This window comes from Myotis daubentonii, chromosome X (assembly GCF_963259705.1).
Source record: "Myotis daubentonii chromosome X, mMyoDau2.1, whole genome shotgun sequence".
Classification (NCBI taxonomy): Eukaryota; Metazoa; Chordata; class Mammalia; order Chiroptera; family Vespertilionidae; genus Myotis; species Myotis daubentonii.
Window position 1 is genome coordinate 129,534,186 of NC_081861.1, and position 21,653 is coordinate 129,555,838.

Consider the following 21,653-nt stretch of genomic DNA (forward strand, 5'->3'; position numbering starts at 1 on the left):
GGCCAGGCAGCACAGGAAGTTTTGGAGGGTGATGTTCTCTATCCTAATTATGATCGTGATCACACTCATCTATCCATGGGACCAAATTAACAGAACTGTACAGCATATTGATTTTACTGTACACTAATCCTATATAATAAGACCTTAATATGCAAATCAACAGAATGGCAGAAAGATGGGTCACTATAATATGCATTGACCACCAGGGGGCAGATGCTCAACACAGGAGCTACCCCCTAGTGATCAGGGAGCGCTGCTCAGCCAGAAGCTGGGCTCAGGACTGGGGAGCGCAGTGGCAGTGGCGGGAGCCTCTCCAGCCCCCAGGCAGTGTTAAGGACCCCTTGGGGGATGTCCTACTGCCAGCTTAGGCCCACTCCCCCCAAGGGGTCCTGGACTGTGAGAGGGCGCAGGCTGGGCTGAGGGCCCGCCTCCCCAGGGAACGAATGTCATGCACCAGGCCTCTAGTTTAAAAATAAAATTTTCAAAAAGATTCACAGAACTGGCTCTGGCTTGGCTTAGTGCAGGGGTCCTCAAACTATGGCCCGCGAGCCACATGCAAATACAAATATTGTATTTGTTCCCGTTTTGTTTTTTTACTTCAAAATAAGATATGTGCAGTGTGCATGGGAATTTGTTCATAGCTTTTTTTTAAACTATAGTCCAGCCCTCCAACGGTCTGAGGGACAGTGAACTGGCCCCCTGTTTAAAAAGTTTGAGGACCCCTGGCTTAGTGCCTTGGGTCTATATATATTAAAGTCCCCATGGATGGCCTCTGACTGCCAAGGGCCCTTTTTAAATCACAGCCAGAAGCAGTGTTTTCTGCTGTAAACTATGAATACTAAGGAAGACACTTGCCCTTCCCTCTGATTTTACTGTTGGCTCTCTAACCATGGGCAAAATGCAAAGAACAGAGCTCCCAGACAGAAAACACAGCCCATCTACTCTTTACTCAACATATACTTACTGAGCATATTCCAGCTATGAGGCAGGGATGCAAAGATGAATGAGTTCTGGTTCATTTCCCTGCCAGTGTACAGCGTAATGAAGGACACAGGCCTGTCCACAAATAATTTCAAAACAAAAGTGTAGGTCCAGAGATGTGCCACTTACTATTGGAGTCCAGAAGTATATCAGTTTGGTCAGGGCAAGCTAGGAAATGTTTCACAGGGGATTAAAAGGTGAGCAAAGCAATCCAGGGAACATGGGAGCATGTAATATTTGAGTAATGTTTCCTGAGACTGAGGGCTAGAGGGTATATAGAGTGGAGGATGGGGATGTGAACCTGGAGAGGTATGTTGGTACCTGTGGTTGTTCTTGTAAATCATAACAAAGAATTCAGAGTTTAACCAGTCAGTCAGGGAATGCAATTACAAATGCTTACATGAACTGGGAAGATAATATAAATGAATAAAGCAGCCTGGGTGGAAACGATGGGACATTCTAGAGAGTTTTTGTCTAAACGAGACAGCTGCTACTTACTGGTAGTTCTTCTTAGGCTGCCATACAGAAATCCTGGCCGCGTTGCCCGATGTAATTTTTCAAGAGAAGCTAAACATATTTTTATGTAAAATCTTCCTATTTTTAAATGTGAGTATGAATATATTTTTGCAAATGTAAAATGTCGTCGATTATAAGGTGCATCACTATTTTATGTACCCATAAAAAGGAAAAAAGCCACCTACCCAACTATGACACTCCGATTTCAGAGATGTTAAATGTGAAAAACATGTGCATCTTAGAATCAATGAAATACTGTAATTCTCATTTTCTCCAAACATTGTATAAACTCCATGGATCAGTGTGAGGCTGCCAGATTGCAAGCTCTGTTTGAGTGAAGGGGAGCCTGAGAGTAATCTGATTAGATTCAAACTTTAGGAAGATCCCTCTGAGGGTCAAATGGTGATAAAACACCATCCATAAGGCCAATGAGGAAGCTCCTGCCACAATCTAGGAGGTAGATATATAAGGGCTGAATTTAAGCCCTGGCAGTGGGTATGGAGAGGAGGGGCCAAATATAAAAGCCTTTTAGGTACAAAATGCCACTGGTCCCAGACCAGGTATAGGAAGCAAAGGTGGCAGGCCAATTTCAGGTCAGGGTACATATTCAGGTTGTGGGTTTGATTCCTGGTCTGGGTGCCTATGGGAGGCAACTGATCCGTTTCTCTCTCACATCATCATCTCTCTCTCGCTCCCTCTCCATCTCTCTCTCTCTCTCCATTCCTGTCTAAAATCCATTTTTGAAAAGCACATATCCTTGAGTGAGGATTTAAAAAAAACTTTAAAAAAAAGGATGATTCCAGCCCTAGCCAATGTGGCCCAATTGATTGGAGCATCATCCCCTGCACCAAGAGGCTGCAGGTTCCATTCTGGTCTGGCCACAAACCCAGGTTGCTGGTTCGATGGTTGGGGTGCTACAAGAGGCAGTCCATCAATGTTTCTTGTTCTCTCCCTCTTCCTCTCTTTCTAAAATCAATAAAAACATACCCTCAGGTGAGGGTTAAAAAAAAAAAGAATGATCCCAAGATTTATAGTCTGGAATACTAAATGGATTTATACTTATTTAATACTATTTACTGGGTGTGTCTACCTTGTGCCAGATACTATACTGGATGTTAGAGGTACAACACTGGTCCTTCTCTCTTACAATTTACAGTCTAGGACAGTGATGGCGAACCTTTTGAGCTCAGTGTGTCACCATTTTGAAAAACCCTAACTTAACTCTGGTGCCGTGTCACATATAGAAATTTTTTGATATTTGCAACCATAGTAAAAAAAAGATTTATATTTTTGATATTTATTTTATATATTTAAATGCCATTTAACAAAGAAAAATCAACCAAAAAAATGAGTTCACGTGTCACCTCTGACACGTGTCATAGGTTCGCCATCACATGTCTAGGTGATACCATTAACTGCAGAAGAGTATTAACAGGTACAGGGAGGGGTAGGACATGAAAGGGGACAAGTGTGTTTATGGTGGAGAAAAAGAACAAGTTGAAACATTCTATATGCTTTAGAACAGTGGTTCTCAACCTTGGCTGCACATTAGAATCACCTGGGAATCTTTTTAAAATCCTGATTTCTGGGCCTCATCCTCCGGAAATTCTTTCTTTGTTACTAATGTTGTGGCCCCACCCCATAACAAAGAAACAGAATTTCTGGAGGATGAGGCCCAGAAATCAGGATTTTAGAAAGATTCCCAGGTGATTCTAATGTGCAGCCAAGGTTGAGAACCACTGCTTTAGAAGCTGGCGATTAGAGCCAAGGAAATAAATCAGGTCTTTCTGATTAAAGAGGTCATCGGGGTATCAGTAACAGCTGAAGTGATTAGAGAAGATAAAATAGCCTGAGTAAGCTTGTAGAGCAGTGGTTCTCAATCTTGGCTGCACATTAAAATCGCCTGGGAGAAATCAGGATTTTAAAAGGATTTCCAGGTGATTCTAATGTGCAGCCAAGGTTGAGAACCACTGTTGTAGAGTAAGAAGGCAATAGGGATAAAAGACATTAAGGAGCGAACAAAGGAGCAATCTGTAAAGGAAGAGGCTCATGAGAGAGGGATGTCTGTATACCAAGGAAAATAGGTGTTAACATATAATCCAATGTATCTTCTGTAATTACTTCATAGAAGTAATTTACCTTGGCAATGTACAATTCAGATTTTCAGAGTTATGGGTATTTTTGTCTGAATTCCAAATCCACTTACCAGACCAGCTTATTTAGAGAGTTGTGATATTTTTAAGTATTGCCACAATCTGTCCCTTCTAGCTTGCATGTGCTCCTGTTTTGCAGTATCTCAGTTTGATATCTAGCATGAGTCAATGGAAGAACAATGGTAATTCTAACTTTCCTTTTGCAGGGGCTCTAATCTGCCCTTCCAAGGCAAAAGTCAAACAAGAAAATATACTTTTACTCAACTCCCTCTCATGTCCAAGCACTGGGAATTGGGCAAACTATCTAGGCACCAATGATGGAGTCCCCTTGCAAGACCACTGTGAGGTTCTTGAACCAGAGCTCCATAATAGGTGAGCCTATGATATGGCAAGATACTATGGCCCTCTAGACTTGTTCAGAAAGACTCTCCATTTTTTGCTTTTTAATCCTCCCAATGTTTTTTAATCCTCCTTATTGATTTGAGATAGAAATATCAATGTGAGAGACAACATGATTTGGATGCCTTCTGTATGTGCCCCAACCAGGGATAGAACCTGCCACCCAGGCATGTGCCCTGACTGGGGATCAAACCCCCAACCTTTCGGTATATGAGATGACGCTCCAACCAACCAAACACACTTACTAGGGCAGGCCCTCCATTTCATAGGAGGGGGTAAGTGCTCCCAAATGTCACAGTCTTATGACTGGATGGCCAATACTCTTTCTATTACATCAAAGTTACCCAATTCAACCCTATAAAGATAGCTCCAATCTACACTAATAAAAGACAAAGATGCTAATCGACCGTACCTTCCCTATGACCAAGCCATGCCTACCAGCCAATCAGAGTGACTATATGCAAATGAACCCAACCAAGATGGCGGCTGGCAGCCACAGAGCTGGAGCAAGCAGGAGGCTTGGTTGCCCAGGTGATGGAGGAAGCACTAAGCTTCCCGTCTGCCCTGGCTGGCTGTGGCCTCTGCAAAAGGCAACGAAGTTCAATTATAGAAGCTAAATAAATCCCAGATACCTGCTTCCAGCCAACCTCCACTGGGAGCTTGGGTGGCTGGGGCTGTGGCCAGCCTGCAAACAGCCATCAGCCCCTCACCCAGGATGGCCACACCCTCATGGGGTGAGGGTCCCTGCTGGGGGGCTTGGCCAGCCTGCAAACAGCCATCAGCCCCTCACCCAAGGATGGCCACACCCTCATGGGGTGAGGGCTCCTGCTGGGGGGCTTGGCCAGGCTGCAAACAGCCATCAGCCCCTCATCTAGGCTGGCCAGGCACCCCAGCAGGACCCCCCTCCATGAAGGGGGTGTGGCCAGCATGAAAACAGCCCTCTGACCCTCACCCAGGCTGGCCAGGCACCCCAGAGGGGAACCCCACCCTGAAGGGAGTGTGGCCAGTCTGAAAACGGCCCTCAGCCCCTCACCCAGGCTGGCCAGGCACCCCAGCAGGACTCCCACCCTGATCCTGGACACCCTTCAGGGCAAACCAGCTGGCCCCCACCCATGCACCAGGCATCTATCTTATATAATAAAAGGGTAATATGCAAATTGACCCTAACAGCAGGGCGACTGGGAATCACTGGTCACTATGACACACACTGACCACCAGGGGGCAGCTCCTGCATTGAGCATCTGCCCCCTGGTGGTCAGTGCGCTCCCACAGGGGAAGCTCTGCTCAGCCACAAGCCAGGCTGATGGCTGCCAGTACAGTGGTGGTGGTGGGAGCCTCTCCCGCCTCCTCGGCAGTGCTAGGGATGTCCAACTGCAGCTTAGGCCTGCTCCCCGCTGGCAAGTGGACATTCCCCAAGGGCTCCCGGGCTGCCAGAGGGATGTCTGACTGCCAGCTTAGACCCAATCCCTCGGGGGATAGGGCCTAAGCCAGCAGGTGGTCATCCCCCGAGGGGTCCCAGACTGCAAGAGGGCACAGGCCAGGCTGATGGACCCCCCCCCCCGAGTGCACAAATTTTATAATATACTAGAGGCTTCATGCACCAGTGGGGTCCCTGGGCCTGGCCTGCAGGGATCTGGCCAAAACCGGCTCTCTGACATCCCCCCAAGTGGTCCCAGATTGCGAGAGGGTGGTTCTCAGGTAATGCACCCTGGAGTCGGGCTCCTTCCTCTCTGGTTCTGGGTGCATCATCTAAGAACTGTAGCTGCCAAGTGACTGGAGTTCAGCAGCTCCTGTGTTGAGTGTCTGCCCCTGGTGGTCAGTGTGCGGTATAGCTACCTGTCAGAGCGTCTGCCCCCTGGTGGTCATTGAACATCAGAGTTACCAGTCAGACGATCGGATGGTCAGACGGTTGCTTAGGCTTTTCTATATAGAGATATTAAAGTACAATAAACTCCACACACAAAACATAAAGCCCACAAGAGTTGGCCAAACAACTAAACACAGAAAGCTTAACTTTCAAACGTTTCCATGACTACCCAGATTTCATTTAGCTAATCTTCTCCGTTAAGAGTTCCTATCCTTCCACATTATAACAGTTCCACACTCCTAGATACTTACTTGGCTCGTTGGTGTATCTTCTGGCCTGGGCTGGAGGCTCGGACTCAATCCATCCTCTTGCTCATAGGTGTTACTTGAGGAGGACTGAGACTTAACTGCACAGATGATTATACAGTGATTTTTCAGTAGGTTGCCATGACAATCCCATGATGTCAGATGCAATTATGACATCATCACCTGCCAACATAAGGTGAACAACACAACCTGCATACAAAAACCACTTCCTACTTATTGAAAAGGCAGGTACAAGGTCCTTCAAGCTTTCTTTTTGCCACCATTACCCCCGTCAACCATTTTTGTATTCATAAACATCCTATCTAATAAAAGAGAAAAATGGTAATTGGCGTACGACAATACCCTTTTCATTGGCTAATCAGGGCTATATGCAAATTAACTGCCAACTATGATTGGCAGTTAACTGCCAACAAGATGGCGGTTAATTTGCATATGTAGGCACAATGCAGGGAGGCCAAAGGGAAAGCAGGAAGAAGCCCCCTGCCACTGACAGTGATCGGAAACCCAGTGGGGAGTTAAGAGTTGGGGGGCAGGGCAAAGGCGGCCCTGGGGCCGCCTTTGCCCTGCCCCCCAGCCATGATCGGAGAATCAGGTGCCTTTTCCGCCCTGGCCAGTGATAGCAGGAAGTAGGGGTGGAGCCAGCGATGGGAGCTGGGCACGGTCGAAGCTGGCAGTCCTGGGAGCTAGGGGTCCCTTGCCTGGGCCTAAAGCGAAGCCCACGATCGCGGGGCCGCTGCAGCTGCGGGTCCCCGCTGCCCGGGCCAGACGCCTAGGCCAGAGGCCTCAGGCCTGGTCAAGGGGCCGATCCTGTGATTGGTGATCAGAGGGTGATGAGGATCAACTCCTCTGGCTGAGGCATCAGGCCTGGGTGGGGGGCGGAGTCGGGGATTGGGGGGATATGATGGTCCCCTTGCCCAGGCCTGAAGCCTGGGTCAGAGGTGTCAGGCTTGGGCGGGGGGTGGAGCAAGCGATCAGAGGGAGATGGGGGTCCCCTGCCCAGGCATGATTCCTGGGCCAGAGGCCTCAGGCCTGGGCGGGGGCCAGAGCCAGTGATCAGGGGGGAGATGGGGGTCCCCTGTCCAAGCCTGACACCTCTGGCGGAGGCGTCAGGCCTGGGCAAGGGGCCGATCAGGCGATTGGAGGGTGATGGGGGTCAACGCCTGAGGGCTCCCAGTATGTGAGAGGGGGCAGGCTGGGCTGAGGGACACTCCCCACACACACACCCAGTGCACGAATTTCGTGCACCGGGCCCCTAGTAAAATATAAAGAACAGTTGGTTTCTTGGGGAAAATGTTGAAATTATTAGCTAAAACAAGACCTCAGAAAGATCCATGGCTTTATTTTCAAAACCCTTGCTACTATAGTCTCAAATGACTAATAACTTATGGTGAAACCTTTGGAAAAGTTATAGGGAATTTTCTTTTTTTTTTTTATCGATTTTAGAGAGGAGGGAAGGAGAGAGAGAGAGAAACATCAATGTGAAAGAGATACACTGATCAGTTGCCTCCTGCACGACCCAACCAGGGACGAAACCCGCAATCTTCCAGTACATGGGACAATGCTCCAACTGAGCCACACTGGCCAGAGCTAGAGAATTTTCTTTAAGAGCACTTATTCTTGTCTTGGTTTCATTCATATATTCATTCAAAAAATATTTGTTGAGCATCTATTGTGTGCCCAGCATTGTTCTAGGCCCAGTTAACAGAACTGACAAGATCTAGTGAGGGAAGTAAACATTCATCAAGTAATTATAAAAATACCTTGTCCAGTGTGGCTCTGTGGTTGAGCATGACCTATAAACCAGGAGGTGCCAGTTGTATTCCTGGTCAGGGCACATGTTCAGGTTGTGGGCTTGATCTCCAGTAGGGGACATGCAGGAGGCAGCCTATCAATGATTCTCTCTCATCATTGATGTTTCTATTTCTCTCTCAGTCTCACTTCCTCTCTGAAACCAATAAAAATTATTACAAAAATAAATGTAAATTTGCAGAGAAGTACGTGTATCATGAGAGTGAATCAGAAGGTCAAGAAAAAAGGCTTCTCTGAGGAAATAACCTTTGTACACAGATTAATTAGGTGACAGTGTTGATAGGGGGAGAGAGTCAAGCTTAGACGTTGAGTTGAGGCTCAGTGACCTGGAGTAGATTAGTGAACTCCATGACCTGAAGGCTTTCAAAGGGAAATCCAGGCCTTAATATATAGGTCTTAGTTTACTAAAGCTAAAGTTAGTATTTTCACCAATATTCCAAAGAATACACAATCTGTGATTCTCATTTCCATAAAACTCTCTAAAACAGTGCTTCTCAAACTTTAATGTGTTTATAAGCCTCCTGGGGGTCTTGTTAAAACACAAATTATTGGGCCCATCCACTTAGAGATTCTGACTAGGTAGGCTTGAAGTGGTGCTCATGAATCTGTATTTCTAAAAAGCTCCCAAGTGATAGGGAAGTATACTTTGAGCAGCACTGCTCTGTAACACAGTATGATTTTATTTGTTTAAATCTCTATTTCTTTAACAACCCACCCTTTCATGACTATTAAAGTCAAACTATATTCTACAATGTTATTGTGATGTTTTTGGTCAATTCAGTAGTATCACAAGAACAAAAGAATGTTGTAATATATAATTAAAACAATGCCATAAACTAATGATTTCAAATATTTGAAACGAATGAAATAACAATTATAAGCAAACTTAGGTATCATTAATGTAGTGAAACTTCACTAACCTATCCCAGTAAGGTGGACTGTCATTCCTACTTAGGTAAAAGTCTGATTTACACAGCAGTCTCAAGGAAACATAATATAAATTAATCTGATGTAACTAAAGCCAAGAAATGTCTATATGTTTAATGACTCTTTTACTTAAACAGGTAAATAAGGGCTATTTGTAATGAACACTTTCATATTATGAATGAAGCTCTGGATTTTATAGTGTGTGAGGTAAAAATAAACTCCCTTTGCTCAGGTGGTTGGAGTGCTGTCCTATACACTGGAAGGTCACAGGTTTGACCTACATTGTCTTCTAGCACAAGAGAGTGTTTGTGTGAACATGTAGCTAAAGACGGGCACTACGAGCAAATCTCAGGGCTGGGACACAAACTCACTCTTCTCCCCCAAATGCTGTGCTCTGAGCAAGGCTATCACCATGAGGAGAGCCAGTCTGGGGGGTGCAATTGATACATGGAGAAGGTCAGACCAAAGGAAAGGCAAGGAAATGGAGCTGGGGCCCTCCATTGTAAACCTCTGGATGAAATTTTACCTTCGGAATTTTCAAGTCAGATTCATTTGAGGCCTGTTTTGCCTACTCAGTTTGGGCTGAATTTTCTGTCACTTGCAACCTCAGATTCCTTCTGAAACTGTTAGATGAAAAAAAAAGAATTTAACATAAAGATTATACACCTAGAGGGGAACTTTTTAAACTCTGGTCTAGTGTGTCTATTTAATCAACTCTATAGTCAAGTACAATATAAATTCATACCCAAATCATCTCTCCAAAAGAAAAGAACAGCAATAAAATCTACAATTTGCAATTGTGTAAATTCATTCAAATAGCTATTCCAAAAGAAAACAACCTAGGCAGTTGAAAGTGTTTTGTTTCTGTTGTTTTTTTTTTTTGTTTTTTTGTTTTTTTTTGTAAATACATCCAGGAGAACTCCTTTAAGAATAGATGTGCATCTGGGTTTTAGAATAAACGTTGGACCTAGAGTCAGACACTGGAAATGTATGACTAATACTGAAATATTATTCACAGTCAGTTGTCATGGCAGCCTGCTCATTCTGTACAAAATAGAATCCACTTCATTTTAACAAGATTTAGCAGAGGAAAGCTACTCGCCTGCAGACAGCCTCTGAGTTAACCTAATTAGTTTGGTTTTATTATTACATATAGCCTTCAGACTATACCCTAATTATACCCCCAAAATCATGAATACTTAAAATCATTATTAAAAATATACTATATGATTTTTTGTTTAATGCCTGCACCACTCCTAAAACCTTCCCATCAAGCTTAGAGGCCAGTCACATTGTGTGCACAGTTGAATCCACTTATAAATCTAAAGAAGACATTAAGTGTCAGGGAAGTGGAGGGAATAGCCAATTTCATTTCTATCACCAATTACCACTGGCTAGACACTGCTATCAGACATTTTCTTTTAAGTTGGGTTCTGTAGGCGTGGGGAGTAGCCAAATCGTTCTGTGTTCAATTACACAGCCCCAAAAGAGTGACTTTAAAATTAGAGGCATCTCAAGATATATAAATAAGGGAGGGGGAGACAAAAGATTTTGAACTGATCTCTATCTCCTGAATGGCTATCTCTATCAAATCTAAGCTCAATGAACATGTTGTGGGTGATTTGGGAGATTATAGATAGCTATTACTGAGAGGAATGCCACATGAGGCCATCTTTACTATTGGACAGGTTTCTGCATATTACCATGGCCCCACTCCCCTCTGCCTTCTCCACTTTTGAGTTTCTTCTTTAAGAGAGAGGAGACAGGGTCTAATTAAAATCCAATAATATCCTAAGTTAGGAAACTACATGCAATGATTATCATCCATTAATATCTTGGAACAAAATAGCCCTTTGGGTTAATTAATGTTCTTCAAATGCCTAAGATGGGGCCATATCTGCTGGAAGCTACCCATTGTCTACACTATCATGAAAGTGCAGCAAGGAACACAGAAGGCTGATGGACCTTGGGCTTTAGCAAGAGCTAAAAGCTATGCACCGATAGTTCTGTCAAGACAATGATGGCTCAAGGCAATTCCCTAACCTGATAATCTTTTACTGTTTACCAAACCTTAACTTTGATATTGTGTTTGCTTTGCTAAAGGGAAAATGTATATTCTAGTAAATAAAAAGCTATGGGTCCAGAGATTCAGAGAACCTCTCAACTATAGAGTAAGGTCTCCCCCAATGCCTTCTAAATTTATATTTCTTGTCTAGTATATCCGTTTGTGCATCAGCCCCTTCTCCAGACCTTGAACCTCAGCCGCAAATGGATGTGGCAGTCACACATATCATATACTTCTCTGTAAAACTCCCACACTGCCCAACACTGTGCTTCTAGACATATTGAAAACATTTATATATATAAAGAGCCATGGTCCATAACAAACTAAGGCTCGATCTAACACCAGAAGTCCGTGCTGGGTTGCCATGGAGACCCAGCACTGACTGCCGAGGGGGCTGCGAGTTAGGCCTGGAGAGAGGTCTGCAGAGAGGCAGGGTCTGATCTGCAGCCTCAGTGGCAGCTGTTGATCAGCCATTGTCTCTCTCTTTCTCTCAGGCTTCACCAGCAGCCACGCCTCTGTTTCTCTCTGGGCCTCCAAGGGGGCTGCTGATCAGCCCCACCTCTTTGATCAGGCCCAGACATAGGCCTGGAGATGCTGACTGGCATAGAAACTGACCAATCAGAACCAAATCTGGGTGAACTATGAAGGGAGAACCTAAGGTGGGGGCTGAGGAGGGGTTTTAAGGGCAACAGCTATTTGGTGTAAGATGTAAGAAAGTGGTTCAATTTTTTAATGACCACTTTGATAGTATAGTGTATATGGCTGGCTATCAGTCCAGATATAGGGATTACGTGTTTTTGTCTGCCAAGAGCATCTCCTCCTGCTGAAAAAGCCTTCCCCCCCCCACCTCATTTAAGCAATCCTATTTTATATAATCTATCTATACTATAAAAGGGTAATATGCTAATTAGACCAGGTCAACTGGCCATTTTCTGGACATCCGACTACCTTCTGGACAAAGCCATGGTGGTGGGGGCCAAGGCAGAGGCAGTTAGGGGTGATCAGCCAGCAGGTGAGGGCAATTGGGGGCGAGATCAGGCAGGCAGGGGGTTAGGGGTAATCAGGCTGGCAGGTGAGGGCAGTTGGGGGCAACCAGGCTGGCAGGGGAAGGCAGTGGGAGCAACCAGGCTGCCAGGGGAGGGCACTTGGGGGCAAGATCAGGCAGGCAAGGGAAGTCAGTTGGGGGCAAGATCAGGTCAGCAGGGGAGGACAGTTAGGGGTAATCAGGCAGGTGGAGGCAGTTGGGGGCAAGATCAGAACAGCAGGGAAGGGCAGTTAGGGGCAATCAGGCAGGCAGGCAGAGGCAGTTAGGTGTGATCAGGCCAGCAGGGGAGGGCAGTTAGGGGTGAGATCAGGCCGGCAGGGGAGGACAGTTAGGGGTGAAATCAGGCCAGCAGGGGAGGTCAGTTGGGGGCAATTTGGGCAATAAGAGAGGGAAGTTGGGGACGAGATCAGGCCGGTAGGGGAGGGCTGTTGGAGACGAGATCAGGCCAGCAGGGGAGGGCTGTTGGGGATGAAAGCAGGTTGGTAGGGGAGGGCAGTTAGGGGTGATCAGGCAGGCAGAGGCAGTTGGAGGCTAGATCAGGCCAGCGGGGGAGGGCAGTTAGAGGCGATCAGGCAGGCAGGCAAAGGCAGTTAGGGGCAATCAGGCAGGCAGGGAGGTAGAGGGATTAGGGGCAATCAGGCAGGCAGGCAGAGGCAGTTAGGGGTGATCAGGCAGAGGCAGTTAGAGGCAGGCAGGTGAATGGTTAGGAACCAGCGGTCCCAGATTGTGAGAGGGATGTCCAATTGGAGAGGGTGCAGGCTAGGCTAAGGGAACTTCCCCCCACCCCGCCATGCACAAATTGGGGGTGAGATCAGGCCAGCAGGGGAGGTCAGTCAGGGGCAACCAGGCCAGCAGGGGAGGGCAGTTGGGGGCAAGATCAGGCCGGCAAGGGAAGGCAGTTAGGGGTGATCAGGCAGGCAGAGGCAGCTAAGGTCAATCAGGCAGGCAGGCAGAGAGGTTAGGGGCGATCAGGCAGGCAGGCAGAGGGGTTAGGGGTAATCAGGCAGGCAGGTAGAGGCAGTAAGGGGAGATCAGGTAGACAGGCAGGTGAGCGGTTAGAAGCCAGAGGTCCCAGATTGCGAGAGGGATGTCTGACCACTGGTTTAGGCCTGATCCCATAGTGCAGTTGGACATCCCCTAAGGGGTCCTTGATTGGAGAGGGTACAGGCTGGACTAAGGGAACCCCCCCCCCGCCCCCCGTGTACAAATTTCATGCACTGGGCCACTAGTGTGATAATAAACTTTAATCAGGGGACTGGAACACCGGACAATTCCTCAGAGCTGGTGGGCAGATTAAACATACCATCAAAATTGTATGTGTGTTACATGCCATGGAGTCTCCTCCAACTCCTGCAGGAGCAGGTGGGGCGCTGGGTTTCAACAGGAATGCAGACTATTCATCTAGGGTGGGATTTTTTAACCATGGCACCATAGTCATTTGGGACCAGGTAATTTGTTGTGAGTGCTGCCTTGTGCAATACAGGATGTTTCACTGCATCCCTGGACTCTATCCTCTAGATGCCAATAGCACTTCAATGGCAACCAAAAGTGTCTGCAGATACTGTCAATAGCCCCCAAGATTTTGTTCCCCCAGGGGATATATTGAATTATCACAACTAAGGGAGGGATGCTATGGGCATCCAGTGAGTAGAGGCAAGGGATACTCTGAAACATTCTATACAGTACACAGGAAAGTTCCCCACAACCAAGAATTACCCAGTCCCAAAGTCAATAGGACTGTGGTCAAGACACCCTGATCTAGAGGAAGAGCCCATGTCTAGATCTCTGAGGGCACAGATGTAGGTAGGTAGGCAGATGTGGGGGAAGGGGTACTTGTGGAGCTCTCTTCTGATTGCTTCCATTTCTTCATTGAAATAGGAAGCAAGTTCATCAGCTGTGAGATTGTTGAAGGAGGTTCAAGAAGTTTAGGGAGAGAAGATATAAAACTGTCCTTTAGGAAAGGTGGACAATGAATAGACAAGGGAAGTGAACATGATTCTGGGCCACATCAAGGGCTCACTTGAGGTAAGTAGTCAAGAATTTAATATGAAACCCGCAGGCCTGAATATGTGTTCTTCCTGGGGCCTCATTCAGAGGTGGAGTGGCAGGGAGAGAGTTGAATTTAGCAGACTGTGATCTTGCTACAAGCAATAAAAAAGGCAAACAAGTGATAAAAATGACCACAGAACTTGAGCAGGGTAAGAAGACAAAGGGATTTAAGCAACTATGAAAAGGTAGGTGGGCAAAAAGTTCCAAATGTTTTGAACATGATGTGCTGAAAAAGGGGAAAAAAATAAGGTGAAGTCTATTATACTGAGGTAATGACTCATTTTACTTAATAAATACTTGAGTACTCATTGAAAGACATAGTACAAGTGTTTCTAAAATGAAACCAAGTCCACTGAGCTTTTTAAATCAGGTCAGTGTTTGGGACTGCAGTCCCTTTGGTTGAGTTTCCCTCCATCATTGAAGCCAAACACTGAGGAAGCCACACTGAACATAGTAGAAATCAAAGGACTCAAAAAACCTTGAAGTGACTTCTAGTCTTTATTTACTACTTTGTGTGTTTGTCTTATACTTGTTGAGATGATCATAGGCATTACCTGGGGGTGACAGGTCTCACAAATCCAACTGAACAGACTGAAGTGCCGGGCAAAACTGTGGCCATCTGAGGCACTATCCATGACTCTGGTGGTTTCAATGTGAAAATCAACAGCTGTTTCCGCAGGTTCTTGGTTCCTGCTTTTGTGGATTTCATTTGAAATTACAAAAGATAAAAAAGAAAAAGTATCCATTTCCTTGCTGGCATGCATACAAAATATTACAAAAGACCATGGCCCTCATAGGAAAAATATGTAGCCTTTGTGGACACGGGCCTCCCGAAATCACTTAGGTATCAGAAGAGTGAGTATGAGCCCAGCCCTGCCACTCACCAGCAGAATGGTCTCAGACAAGGCATTCAATATCTTCGGCTTCAACTTCTTTAGCTGAAAAATATATAGTAATATTTACTATGGTTACCTCATAGGAATGTATACGAAAGTGCTTTGTAAACCATATTGTACTTCACTAGTTACGAAGACTGTGACTACACTTTGACAGCAGCAGGGAGTGGAACAAAAGTCTCCCTCCTTGTCAAAATGGAGAAAAGCAAGAGGAGTTTTTCACTAAAGGCAGAACCCTATGTTGCATGCATCAGAGGTGCACCAGCTTCTTTTCTACATGGAGTATATGTGTGGCAACCTGACCAAAGCTTGCACTTGGCACACCCACCCTTAGCGCAAGGGCAGGAAGAAGGTGAAGGAAGAGCAAAGCACTCCCTATAGCAGTGATGGCGAACCTGTGACACGCGTGTCAGAGGTGACACGTGAACTCACTTTTTTGGTTGATTTTTCTTTGTTAAGTGGCATTTAAATATATAAAATAAATATCAAAAATATAAGTCTCTGTTTTACTATGGTTGCAAATATCAAAAAATTTCTCTATGTGACACGGCACCAGAGTTAAGTTAGGGTTTTTCAAAATGCTGACACGCCGAGCTCAAAAGGTTCGCCATCACTGGGCTAGAGACACAAACCAAAAACACAACTGGTGAGTATGATTATAGACCCAATTCTTAGAAGCCTTGTTTTGAACTCACAGGGGTTTGGAAACAGGTGGGACATACTTATTACTGAGCATCCTAGGGTCATTATGACTCATTGACTAGGAGGAAACATGGAGCTTTTATGAAGTCATCCTCCACTGGTGGCTGTGCACTCATAGTCATCTCGCGGCTTTCGACCTAAGCACCAAGTGCTCAAGAGTCCTCTCAGAATGTATCAACAAAAAGGCCTTCTGGAAGGGGCCCCGTGATAAATATTCCAGGGCACTGACTAGGACATAGGAAACCTGGTACTAGAGAACCCAAGCACTAACTGCAGGCCTGCCTCTAATTCTGTGAAAAAACTGACATGGCAGATAACTACCTCCATTTTCCCACCTGGAAAGTTGGGATAACATTTAGACCCAGAGGGGAAAGTGGGGGGGGGGGGTGTGTCTAGTCCAACCCATGCATTTCATATAGGAGGACACAAAGGCTTGGGAGGTGAACTGACTAGTTCAAGAGGACACAGCTAGTAAGTAGCCAAGAGAGGACTAGAATCCAAATCAGGTCCCCAGATTAGTGCACCTTCCACACACCTGTTTCTTTCAGGGGCCTTCCCAGGAAGACAGTTGTCTGAAGGGGTTGTTTTCATACAATCAGTACCATTTCTCCATCATTCTGGTAGCTTCGGAGGAAAACTCCAGTGAAAAGGACAGCCACAGCCTTCAACCATGTCCCACTCAGCACTTAAAGATACGGTTTCACGTGGTTTTCAAGCTTGAGGATGGCAAGCAATCCTAGGATGGTGACAGAGATCCAGCCAGAGGCACAAGTGGGGGGAGGAGGGAGAGTGAAGGTATGAATAAATGACACTGACAATGAAAACCAGGAATAAACCATGCAGGCGCCCTTTGTAATGAAGGGTCCCAGCACCCTATAGGGACCACAGTCCTGGAACCACAGCGCCAGGTTCAAGGGTTTAGTGCTCTGAGGTCACCGTTTTAGAATTCTTAATAACGCGAACAAAAGGCCTGGCACTATTTATTTTGCATTGGGTCCCTCAAACGTTGTGTCCGCTCCTGCTTCACCCCCCACCCCAGCCATAAAGCGGTGTTTTGTCTATACCACCACTCCAACCCTACCCCAGCCAAAGCAAACAAAAGTCATGCAATGTTTAGCCTCTCTAGAGAGAAGGCTGTGGAAAAGGTCAGGGGAGCAGTAAGAGCCTACCTTCTGGGGCAAGAGGCCGACTCCCCAGCGGCCTTTTCCAACCCTGGCAAAATAAATGCCGATATAAAAGTGATCCCCGCCCCCAGCCCACCCTACACTCCACGCCGCCTGAATCTTTGACTCTAGTAGCGCTCCAGTCCGCCCTTCAAACCGCCAGAAGCGGCTCAGTGTGACCGTGGGGAAAATGAGAAAAGTGCGGGCCCCTCACCAGCTGAGGGAAGCTGCCCTAAGGGGTTGTGTCCTCTTCAGCCCGCCGAGACCGCCCCGCAAACACCGCGGTTGAGCGGGGAAGGATAGAGGGACAACCGGTGGCAGGAAGAACTATCTGGCGCGCAGACGGCGAGCGGTCTAAACGCAGGAGCGTCAGCTCCGCCCCGCCCCACTTCGAACGCGGGTTCTCGGGAGGGGGCGGGGCCAACGCGGGGGTGGAGTTACGGCGGAGGGGCGTGGTTTCAGCGGGAGGCGGTTTATGATGGAAGACTATAAATAAGTAAATGAGGGGCGCTCTCTCCGTGGAGGTTCCATAGTGTAGTGGTTATCACGTCTGCTTTACACGCAGAAGGTCCTGGGTTCGAGCCCCAGTGGGACCACCCTCAGGTGCTTCGGCTCCTATTTTTGATTTTAAAGTGCTGCGAGTTGTCCAGACGTAAACAAAAACATGGTGCTTTCCTTTCTCCCTTTAAACAAATTTTTATTTTATTTCTTTAATTTTTATAACAGAAGCATAATGAAAGATACCCGGCTCCTCCATTCCCGGTCGCCATTGCCTCAACTGAAAAACAGCAGAGGGGGGGGCCCGGCAATGTTGTAGTCTCGGAGCACCCCGCGGCCCTCCAGGACCCTACCCCCACCTTTCCTCCGCTACTTCAGGGAGGCCTGAAAGTCTAGCCCTGGGGAGAAGCAAAACCACCCAGCGTGGCCCTTTCCCTGCAAGCCAAGACAGGCCGCCCCCCAAAGGCTCCAAATAAAATATGGCAATACCACAGCTCTTTGATTGCTGTTCAATTATTAAAGGGTTATTACTTAATATTATTTATTAATGATTAATAATAATTATTCTGTCTTGGATAATTATTGTTTATCAAATTATTATTGATTAAATAATTATTAGTATTATAGAGTAAACAGTCTTTTTCTATTTAAAAAATTAATAAAACAGTCCTTTTTTTCTTTTCTTTTCTTTTATTGTTTAAAGTACTACATATGTCTCCTTTACAGTCTTTTTCTTTTTAATACAACAGTGGAGTTTGTTGAATAGGCCTTCGTCTGTTTAATGAATCCATATACAATACAGAATAAATGTCAGGCTTGTAGACACTCAATAAATGCTGATTGAACAACGCTTCTCTAGTTCCTTTTTGTTCCTCTTTATTAGTTCACTACACTTTCATTTTGAGGGGCCATTATCTTTTTAATATTGGCCTTTTTCTTCTTTGACAAAAGGAATGAAGGAAAGGTGTCTGGGACCCTGAGAGCTGAGGTAGGATAGTGGTGGCCAAGAAGCAAAAAGGCAAGGGAAACCGCAGTCCTTTTCTCTGCATTTTTTCCACATAGTGTTGCTCATACAGTGTGTAAATCTTTAACCTTTTCTAACTCTAGGGTATGACATGTGATTGTCCCTGTTATTACAATCGCTTCAAGTTTTAACTTTAGTTTTATTTTTTTTACTGTCTTAACCATTTTTAAGTATACAGCTCAGTAATGTGAATTATATTCACACTGTTGTGAAAAAGATCTCTAGAACTTTTTACATATATAATCCCATTTAATTCTCAAACTAACTCCATGAAGTAGGCATTATCATTACCTTACAGATCAAAAAGTTGAAACACAGAAACCTTAAGTAACTTGGCCCAAGGTCACAAAACAAATGGTTGAGCTGGGATTTGCACCACCTGGCTTGGGAATCTGCTTTTAACCCTACCTGTTGCACTTTTAACCATACCTGTTGCACTGGCCACAGTGGATATATATGGGTATATTGTTTCCAACATTTTGTTATTATAAATAACACAGCAATGTATTTTAATATTTTCCCGAGTGAATAGGTATGAACATGAAGCCAAGTTGCTTTCTAAGAGGGGAATCCATGTCATTTTCACAGAACTCTTGAATGTTAGTGCTTATTTGGCAGGAAATTGCTCAAGGTCAGATAGAAGATGATGGCAGAGAAAGAATTAAGACCTGGATCTTCTGATTCTAGTTTCCATTTCCCTCCAGTGCTTCCCTTACATTTAAAGATAGAATAAAACCAATATTTTCCTTGGCTAAACAGACCTCAGTTGACACTAGATTCTTGTCTAAGACTTCCTTGTTAAAGCAGGTAACTATATGGGTTAACTTGGTGGGGCTCAGCCAAAGCCCTAAGAACTAAATGGCATAAGGTGCTTAATGAGGCCAGTGCTCAAGTTAATCTCCTGCTCCTGGGGAAGCTCTCCACTTGGATAAGGTAGAGCTGCAGCCAAGGACAAGGGGAGAATGCCACTCAAGATAGAAGGCTTCTTGTTCTTACTTCTGTTTGGCTATGAAGGTAGGTGCCAGCCAACCATTAGCATTCATTAAACACTTAATGTAATTGAATTAATAATATAGCTGATTAATAGAAATGCAACCTAAATAATTAAAATATTATTAATTAGCAATCATGTTAATATGTGTTATTAATGAACAACAGTTGCCTTTGTGTGGATGCAATTCTCTCTGTCTCACCGCTGGTTTTTTGGCTCTGTGAGGAGCCTTCTGAAGTTCAAAGGATGCTTAAAATGGGCCAGAAAGAAGAAAGGGCCTCAGAAATTGTACAAAATAGCTACAAATTCAACAATTAGTAGAAAAGTGTGACATGTTCTTGTAAATTTTTAGGAGTCACAGTTAGAGTGATTATAGAGTTTAATCTTCCAAACCAGGATGCTATTGAGAGTAGAAGAGGTTGCTATTAATAATTCTGCTGGGACAACAGGTATAAACCAGGACTGTCCCAGGCAAATCAGGACGTGAGGTCACCCAAGTTTAAATATGGATTAACATGGGGGGCGGGGGTGGGGTAGAAGAGGTCAATGGGACATATGTAATACTTTCAACAATAAAGATTAAAAAATAAAAAATAATAAAGTAAATAAATATAGATTAACAAAACATGCTGAGTACCACTGGACTCTAATAGAAAGAATAATCCAACTGACAGAAACCGCCAAAGACTCAATATACTAAATTATTTTTAAATGGCTAAATATGGTCCCAGCAAGAGTGATATGCTTAAATAAGAAGAAATTAAAGGCAAATATCTAAAATGTCATCCAATTCAACTTTTAAATCTTCAACTCTCAAGGGCCCATCAGCTCAGGATTTCTTTTTTAGTTAATTCTGAACAAAATATCTTCTTTATGGTCATTGGGTATTTATGTGGGTAACAGAAAATAAATAAAGAGGGCAGGGAGGAGGAGGCCTCTCCACTCTGTAAATGACCTAGTAGACAGACATGACAAAACTCACATAAGCAGACTCAGAATTCCTGGTTTGAATCATTCTCCTTTCTACCCTCTCACATTTTACTGGTAGAGTACTCACTTTCATGATTCCCCAATCACACAGCTTTTGTTATTTAGTCACATTTCTCAGTATTTGGAAAGACTTGTAAAGATATAATCCCAACATCATTTTGCAAATGATGTAGAGATCATTCTAAGTAGAGATCATTCAGATTAATTGTCTGCTTTTTTCTCCTTGCAACATGTCCCAGTAACTTTTTTTTTAAAAGAATAGTTTATTGCCCTGGCTGGTGTGGCTCAGTTGGTTGAACATCATCCTGTGCATGGAAAGGTTGCCAGTTGGATTCCCAGTCAGGAGACATACCCAGTTTGCAGGTCTGACTGTAGGCACTCGATCAATCTTTCTCCCTATCTCTATTTTTCTCTCTCTAAAATCAATAAGAACATTTTTCTAAAAGGATAACAGTTTGCTCGACTGGCATGGCTCAGTGGTTGAGCATTGACCTATGGACCAGGAGGTCACGGTTCAGTTCCTGGTCAGGGCACATGCCCGGGTTGTGGGCTCGATTCCCAGTGTGTGGTGCGCAGGCAGCCTATCAATGATTCTTTCTATCTCTCTCTCCCTTTACCTTCCTCTCTGAAATCAATAAAAATTGTTTTAAAAAAACAAAAGGATAATAGTTTATTGAGTTTTTTAGAGGAGGAAGGAGGGAGAAAGATTGTTATGTGTGATTGGCCTTCTGCACGCCCCCTACCGGGGATCAAACCCACAACCTGGCATGTGCCTTTTACCTGGAGAACCAATGCCCAACCAACTGAACCCACAGGCCAGGACTGTCTCAATAACTCTTAATAGTTTAAGATGCTTTTGTGGTTTTGTTGTTTTTCCTTTCCTCTTTGACCTTTCCTCAGAAAGAACATCTAAACAACCTTTAAAGGTTAGATCCCAATACCTCTGGTTCTCAGATATCCACAGGGCTCATCCTCAGATTTCTCTTTGTGATTGTCATTGAGATTTATTTATCCATTCATTCAAGAACCCATCCCTGAGTACCTGCTATGGGCCAAACATATGCTGAGTATAACAACCCTGTTCTGTGATCCCCCCAAATATGAAGAAATACTATAAAAGTTTACCAACCTATTTTTAAAAAATATTTTTATTGATTTTTAGAGAGAGAGGAAGGGAAAGGGGTAGAGAGATAGAAACATCAATGAGACAGGAAGATCATCGATTGGCTGCCTCCTGCACTGCCTCCTGCATTGGCCCCACAGTGGGGATCGATCGAGCCCACAGCCCGAGCATGTGTCCTGAACGGGAATC

The 21,653-nt window shown here is 45.0% G+C and overlaps 2 protein-coding genes and 1 non-coding gene across 6 annotated transcripts in view; 2 read left to right on the forward strand and 1 right to left on the reverse strand.

The window, feature by feature from the left end:
* The window catches only part of PPEF1 (protein phosphatase with EF-hand domain 1), a 118,562-nt gene extending 101,390 nt beyond the window's left edge, over nt 1-17,172 (reverse strand). The window contains exons 1-5 of one of the 2 annotated variants that reach the window (XM_059678998.1): nt 17,053-17,172; nt 16,211-16,411; nt 14,962-15,015; nt 9,445-9,541; nt 6,168-6,262 (exon numbers count right to left, since the gene is read on the reverse strand). The gene's annotated coding sequence lies outside the window, so the exon portion shown is untranslated. Of the gene's footprint in view, nt 1-6,167; nt 6,263-9,444; nt 9,542-14,631; nt 15,016-16,210; nt 16,412-17,052 lie in introns of both variants that reach the window. The other variant, XM_059678997.1, reaches the window with a different exon arrangement.
* A 189-nt stretch (nt 17,173-17,361) lies between these two features.
* On the forward strand, nt 17,362-17,434 carry TRNAV-UAC (transfer RNA valine (anticodon UAC)). Its single transcript has one exon. It is a non-coding gene; the product is annotated as a tRNA-Val (tRNA).
* Nucleotides 17,435-19,279: 1,845 nt separating this feature from the next.
* Nucleotides 19,280-21,653, forward strand: part of RS1 (retinoschisin 1) — a 39,623-nt gene continuing 37,249 nt past the window's right edge. For all 3 annotated transcript variants that reach the window (XM_059679848.1, XM_059679847.1, XM_059679846.1), the window contains exon 1: nt 19,280-19,374. In XM_059679848.1, coding sequence (XP_059535831.1) covers nt 19,323-19,374 — 52 coding nt within the window. In that variant the 5' untranslated portion in view covers nt 19,280-19,322. The remainder of the gene's footprint in view (nt 19,375-21,653) is intronic.